Source organism: Centruroides sculpturatus, unplaced genomic scaffold, assembly GCF_000671375.1.
Source record: "Centruroides sculpturatus isolate CEXI.00-Female unplaced genomic scaffold, Cexi_2.0 scaffold21, whole genome shotgun sequence".
In the NCBI taxonomy this organism is placed as follows: Eukaryota; Metazoa; Arthropoda; class Arachnida; order Scorpiones; family Buthidae; genus Centruroides; species Centruroides sculpturatus.
In genome coordinates this window covers 697,795-705,770 of record NW_019384490.1, presented here as the reverse complement: position 1 = coordinate 705,770, position 7,976 = coordinate 697,795, and the positions used below count along the sequence as shown (strand labels likewise).

The 7,976-nt window shown below is 28.4% G+C and overlaps 1 protein-coding gene across 1 annotated transcript in view; it reads right to left on the bottom strand.

Moving 5' to 3' along the window:
* Positions 1 to 2,977: 2,977 nt before the first annotated feature.
* Positions 2,978 to 7,976, bottom strand: part of LOC111621735 (probable asparagine--tRNA ligase, mitochondrial) — a 46,601-nt gene continuing 41,602 nt past the window's right edge. The window contains exons 13-15 of the mRNA XM_023363962.1: positions 6,819 to 6,974; positions 6,312 to 6,439; positions 2,978 to 3,164 (exon numbers count right to left, since the gene is read on the bottom strand). Coding sequence (XP_023219730.1) covers positions 3,020 to 3,164; positions 6,312 to 6,439; positions 6,819 to 6,974 — 429 coding nt within the window. The 3' untranslated portion in view covers positions 2,978 to 3,019. The remainder of the gene's footprint in view (positions 3,165 to 6,311; positions 6,440 to 6,818; positions 6,975 to 7,976) is intronic.

The following is a 7,976-nucleotide window of genomic DNA, read 5'->3' as shown; positions in this document are numbered from 1 at the left end:
ACAATTCCAACCCCGTTGTCCTTCCTTCAATTCTTAGTGCTTCCTCCAGGTATCGTCATGCTCTTTTTTATTTGCCACATCTTGTATTATAGGGCGTACAATAAAGTACTAATTTATAAACAAAATATGTAGTCTTGGAGATTGCAAATGCTTTGTGTACTAAATACTAACCAACTGTGGGAACAAGACTAAGACTAAAGAGGATCCCAAGACTGAGAAAGGCAATTTCCTGTGCTGGATAGCTAGCTGTAAGAATAATATGAGACACCTGGAGAAAGAATAATATTGTATCAATATTGTGAGAGTAAATAGTGCACATATTGAGATTTCTCAATGAGAAATCTTTGAGTTTGTTCGCTAATTAGAACAAACCTGCAATTGTTCTGAGTTTTGTAAATTTTAAAAATTTTGATGTTAATCATTTATTGATCAAAATTAATAATATAAAAATGAATTCTTCTTGGTTTGTCCTTTATACAAATCTTTATTCTTAAACTGAGCTGGACCAAAGTTTGTATGTAGTTTGTAAACTCTAGAACTGACATTAAACTATGTACTACCCCAAAATATTGATTTAATTTCTACATATTAATTAATTTCTGCCTACATCTAAATTGCTGCTTTTACATGTAGCATCATCTGTTGGCAAAAATTTTTTTTTTAAAAATAAATTAAATTCATACAAAAAAAATAATAAAAAAAAATTATTATGTTCACTTGATTACTGCAACAATCATATAGCACAAAATAGATGCACTATATCATTACTGCAATGGATAGCTCATATTATTTACTTGCATGGAGTTGAAAGTTACACTATGAAAACTATATAAGTATTTAATTTTCCACATCTAACAACTCAGAGTTTTTCATTTCTGAATAGTATTTTCTTAATTCTAATAACTTTTCTATAAAATTTGCTATTTACAAAGACATACTTCCCAATTAGTTTATAGGCATACTGATAATGTTCTTAAAATGGGTCATGTGCAGGGCCATCACAACCTATCCAACATGGATCACTTTTCAAATATTAATGAATTCCAAAGATGTCCAAATAACGTCTTTACATTTTCAGGTTATATTGTGAAAAGTAGTTTTTATTTTTGCTATTAAAGTCAAATTTTTACATATAAGGACTTGGATATTTTTCTTTTTAAACAATATTTTTGTAAAATTAATCATTTCACGTTTTAAATTTTTCTCTTATAAACCCAGGCAGTGTCATGTACATAAGTTAGTAATTAATAAAACTTAAAAAAGTATGAAACATTTATTCTGATAATGACAAATTTTTGCTAGCTAATGTCTATCTGAGCTATGCTTAGATTTTTCTACAGCAAAATAAGATTTGAGCAATTGACTTACCAGCTAAACAATTGAATACCAATTGTCCATGTCACTGCATATTGTAGACATTAAAATTATTTTCTATTTAATATTTCCAAGTTTATTTTAACATTTATTATTACTATTATATATTTTATTAATATTATTTAATAAATAAAACAAAAATGAAGTGATATGATAAAATAGCGAGGTTGCGGCCGAAATTTTCATCTCTAAAACGCGAACGTCGAACATTGAGTGTTGCTATTTTATAAGCGGCACTTGACATTCGACATTCACGTTTTAGAGATGAAAACTTCAGCTGCAACCTCTCTAATATGATAAAAAAATTTTATCATTTATGTGAGGTTGCCAAATTGGAGATAACCAAATGTCAGGATTTATCGAATGTGGGGTGGATGGAAGTGAGAAAGACAGCTGCAGTTACAAATAAACCCATTTACTTATGCTAAATCTTACAATCTATAGTGCATCTTGTCAACTGTTGGAGCTGGACTGTAGTCAATGGCCTGGGGCAGTTGGTCAAGATGTTCTATGAGGGTCGGGAAGTCTGGTGATGAAGTATCGAAAACCAAACAGTCTAAGGCAGCAGGGTAAAGGGAGGAATGAAGAGTCCATACATGGAGCACAGGAGACTAGACAGACAACTTCACAACAGGAGGCAGAAGAAAGTCTCATCAGATAACTTCACAAGAACTTGGGAGGCAGAGGAAATCCACCTTTGTCCTTGAGATCAAGTCTTTTAAAGGATTCTTTTTTGGGTCTGTAGCTTTCCAACTAGTCAGTTTCTTGTATCCAGATAGATAACAGACAATTTCAGTCAAATCTGACACTGTGTTTTATTTGATCAAGAGAAATTAATCACACTTTGAAACTTCTGTTTGTATTTAACTATTGTTTCAAATTCTTGTAAGTCTTGAACAATTTTATTCTTTCCCGATTTTTATTTAGGTTTTTCTTCCAGTTTTTATAAGCATTAGAATTAAAGCTTTATTCCTTGATTTGAAGCTCTAACTCACTTATTAAAAAGTGAGCTCGAGTATTGCTCGAGCCTCACATTTAGTAGGTGATTTTGATATACAGATATACCTCAGGTTACGTCGTTTCGAGTTAAGTCATTCTCGATTATATGTCGTTTGTCAAAAAAAAATATATGTAAAAATAAAAATCAAGCTTAAGTCATTTTATTTGACTATATGTCCATCCGTCACAAATATTGAAGTTGTAATATCACTAGAAAAGCATTAAAAGCACATAAAATCATATTAAAATATNATCCTTTAAGAAATGAATTTTTTTGAAAAATAAACTTGTAAAAACTTATCTTTTTTAATATTATAACTTCTTATTTTTTTTTTTTAATTTCCAATTACTAGGAGAATTTTAGTAAAATAAGTGAATAGGTAATATGTTCCTATGGTATATGTAATAAAATGGTAACACATTTTCAAATGTTGCTTTCACTTAATATCAATATTGAACAATATTTTCTATTGATATAGTATGGCATATATGTAACTCCAAATTTAATTACATGCATTGGCATAAGACCAGTTAAAATTAATTTAATTTAAATAAATAAATGTAAGGAAAATAATACATAACCAAATAAAAGAAACAGTTCTTGTTTGTTTATTTGACTAAAATCAAAATATTGACTAATTTTATGTTACATCTGACAATGATGACTCCATCTTGGAAAAGGAACAACTTCTCTTATGTTAGGAATTGCAAGAACTGTCTGTAGAAAGCGATCAAATCCCATTCCAAAACCACCATGAGGTACAGAACCAAACTCTCTTAATTCTATATACCTGCAAATAAATAACTTTTTATTTATACATTTATATTAAAATTTATTTACATTTTTAATTTATAATATATATTTTTCAAATTTTATTACTATATATTTGGCACTTTCTTTTATATAAGTAGAAGGTTGCATATTATCAATGTTAAAAATTTTCATAAAATATATATGTTTTTGCAAAAGTTGGAAGTGAAAGACATGGCTTCACATATCCAGGACAGACCACCCATAAAGAATTTTTAGGGTTTTCAACATGCCCAGATTCAATCCCAAGTCTCCCAGACTGGCAGGTTGATACCCCTGTGTTTCTTTATGCAGCGAGAGTGTAGTGAAATAAGTCATGAGCAGTGTTGGCCAATTAGAAACCAGTTTCAGTGTGTTCGCTGTAAAGCACTTCATGAGTGCTGCATAAAGAAACGCGAGGCACCTTAATTGCTTCAGCCAGCCAGCTAGCAAATTATTATATTTAATGTATAATACTTTTCAATTATGCATAAAGTATTTGTTCTAATTCTTCAAAAGTACACTATAATTATGTTATTTGAGTTTTTAAAATTTATACTGTAATTTATAATTAATTAAATTACTATTATTTTAATTAATGATCAAATTATTTCATTAAACTGACTATTATGTGACTTAATACTATATTTTCGCAGTTTGTCCAGCATGTCAGTCTATCTGGGAGAAACTATGAAATCAGATATTTCCATATGGTAAAAACCAGCATGCCAGTTTATATCAGGGGGAATGCCAGCATGTTGGTTTAAGCGAGGTTATACATTCCTCTCTAGAGTGTGCATTAAAAGACTAATAAGTTTTTATTTTAAAACTGTGAAACTGTCAGCATTACATCAAAAACTACAATTGTATGTTTAATTTCTTTATTTTGTCTTCTTTCTAACCATTTAAAATACTAGTGGAATGATGAAAGTGGTTTTTTCACATTTATTTTATTGTAATTTGATTTAAAAATGCAAAAATAAACATATTAAATTTCAGAAACAGGTTGTAAATTATCTGGACTTAAACCCATTAACATCTGCTTTGTGTGAAATTTGAGAGGAAGGTGTTATTCTTAAGGTCAGGGTAGATAATCAGTGCATCTCATACTGACTAACTATTACTACTAATGTCAATAAGCCATTAATTGTTTTAATACATTGTAAATGAAAACTTTCTTCCTGATTTTAAGTTGGTAAAATTACAATGTTACTATTGTAATCAACAGAATTTTTTTAACATTTAATTAACAAGCAATTTTGTTACATCTGATTAATTTTATTTTTTAGTCACAGTTTAACAGGCATGCCAGTCATTCTGCAAAAATACAGTAATTTTTTTAATTTAATAACCTTTTATGAATCTGGATGAAATTAGTGGTATGGAATAACATATAATAAACTTAAATTTAAGAAACTAAACTCTTCTTACACACCAGAGGAAAATATACTTTCACACAAAAAACCTTCGTAACTCCAGTGATACTTGCTTTATACATCAGCGAACGTTTTCGACCCCATCCGGGTCTTCATCAGGCTATGTTTATGAGGAATTCGAATGCGTATGGAACAGAACATTAAAACGAACTTTAAGCGATTCAAAATTTCGAAAATTTCGAATTCCTCATAAACATAGCCTGATGAAGACCCGGATGGGGTCGAAAACGTTCGCTGATGTATAAAGCAAGTATCACTGGAGTTACGAAGGTTTTTTGTGTGAAAGTAAACTTAAATTTCTTTAATGTTTAAAATAATGATGCATAGCAAAAGGAAAAATTTAAGGATTCTTCCAACTTAAACATAGAATAACAACTAATCCTCTACACAAATGATGTATCTATTCCTTACATTTTCACAAATTGATGAAAAAATTTAGCTATATATGATATATTAGCTATTCAGAAATAATGTCTCAAGCTTTACTCATATTATTTTGACATCAAAATTTAAAAATTCAATTACATCAATCTATTTCTAGCTTCACATTTTCTAATGATAAATCATTAAAATAGCAAATAAGAGTAAATAAATATTTCAGAATTGGAAGGAATAACTATCAACAAATAAATATAATTTTGCTAATTTGGGTAATTACAACTTCACTAATCCTGTGAAGTAACTTGATACACATGGATGTTAGAAGTTTCAACTTTCAAAATTAAATATTTTAAAAATAATCCAATAATAAAATGCTTATCAAAAGATTTAAAAAAATCAAATTGTAAATTTTGATATAATATTTCCAACTTTTCATTAAACAAAGATTTATTTGGGCATTAATATTGTCAGAATATGGATATGATGAAGGGTGGTGTCGAGGTAAGACAAAGAATGAGAGGACTAAAATGGAATGTACATTAGAGCACAACACACGTTCAAAACTATAGTCAAAACCGTAGTACCACTTCCCTGGACAGAATTTACATAACTCAACTCACTACTCGCATAGCAGAGGAAAGGGCACGATGATTTCAAGGGCAAAGGTCACATACACAACTTTCTAACAAATATAATTATTTTTTGATAGTTATAATTCTTAAATCCAGTTTATCCTGTGGAATAATCATTGATCTTTTCTAATAGAACTTTAGGAATAAAAATTCATGAGATAGCACATAGCTGATTTTGATTTTCAATATAGAATGGTAAATATAACCATCAATAAAAGATGAATAAAGAAATATTAAAGACGCTTCATAACTAGAATAATGATTATGAAGACTATTATAATTAAAAATAAAATCAAAGAAAGAATAAAAGAAAAACCAACAATATTAAAATAAATAAAAAGAAATATAAAAAATGATAAAAAAGCAATATCAAAAGTTCTTTCTATCTATTTCCAAAATAAAAAGTATTTATGAAAAATGTATTTGGTACAAATAAAAATTCATTCAATTCATTCATAAATTATTTATATCACACCACATGTTGAATATTAATAAAACTCACAAAGTGAGTTTTATTAATATTCAACATGTGGTGTGATATTTGATTTTTCTAAAAAATTATTAAATGATAGATTTGTCAAACTGTATTATTATTATTTTTTAACATATTATTTATTGATAAAAATAATATCTATCTAACCAATGCTATTATATAATGAAATAAGCAACAATATATTACTGCATATATTATGAAATTACCATTGCAATGTTTCAGAATCAATTCCAGCTTGGCGTATTCTGATTTTTAATTGATTTTCATCATCTTCTCTTAAACTACCACCACAAATTTCTCCACCAAAAGGGGCAATCAGATCAAAGCAAGAAGCCTGAAAATATAATGTCAAAGTATATATAATAGCAAAATATATCATTAATTTTGTTAAAACAGTTTTTGAAATTCACTGTAATAAAATGAAAATGATTGCTTGAGTTAAATTTTGACAGCTATTATAAATTAAATAATAAACAATTTAAAAGTAATATTTTCTTTTCTAATTCATTTTTTGCACTTTTTCCAAACTGATTAATCATATTATCTAACTTTTCTACACTGAGGATATTTTATTCAAATAGCTTAAACAAATCCATGCAAATAATATAAAATTTGTAATTTAAATTAAATAGAATATTATATTGAATGAATTAGTATCTAAATAATGAAATACTTCAATAACTCATTAACTAAATAAATAATAAAATACTTGCTGTTTTTTCTGAAGACATCTTCATATAGAAAGGGGTAATGTTTATAGGAAAATTCTTAATAAAAATTGGAATATTTTTACAATATTTCAAAAGAAAATCTTCATGTTCTGCAAATAACTTTTCACCCCACTGAAATTTTAAAATATTTAACATTAATAAGTTTACAATAATTGTTATATTTCAACTTAAAATTAAGCACTAAAAATTAAATTCTTATCTATACATATATCAGACATGGACAAATGCGGCTCTTTTTGAGTTACATGTGGCTCTTGCTGAAAGTGTTAATTTCTGCTTTTTTATTATTATTTTTACAATTTTATTTCCACAATTTTGTGAAAATATGTTTATTAAAAAAAATTCAATATTTGTTTTATATTATATTTATACAGTGGGTGATCGGTTAACGAACATAATCCGTTCCAAGACTTTGTTCGTTATCCGAATTGTTCGTTAACCGATTATCGATTTACCATAGGTTTGTATGGGAATTTGATTAATTCGTTCCGAAGACTCCAAAAAATAAAAAAAATATATACTTTTTTTACTACATTTATTTACATGTAATAGTAAAAATACATACATATGCTGTCTTGCATTTTTATTAGTCATGTTTTATCCGTTTGTGGGGGTTAAACAATCTGTCCAATGTCGATTGCTTTTCTCTTTTCTTCAGGATTTTTCGGAAGTAATTAATAGTATTGTAATTGTAGAGATCCCCAACCCAATGAACCTTATTCTGCTTTGGTTGCCACTTGGATGATATAACATCCTCCCACTCCTTCAAAAGATCTTTAGTAGCAGATGTCGACATTGGTCCTCTTTCGTCTTCCTCTTTTCCAAAAGATAACACATTTCGCTGAGTTTCTCGGTATTCTTCATTTGAGAGTTCTTGGAGTTTTTCTGTCGTCAGATCAATTTCAGGTTCCATTATGAGCTCTAAAATGCTCTTTATTTCTCAGACGTAATTTTCATTACTCCATTAACAGCTTGAGACTTCTTGATATATCTTTCATAGCTAAGATTGAGCCTACTATAGACCTGTTCAAGCCATACTGCCTAGCAATATCAGACACCTTGTGCTCACTTTCTACCTTGGCTATTATCTCTTACTTGGTTTCTACGGTGAGCACAGTTCTTGACACTCCTCTTTTTAGG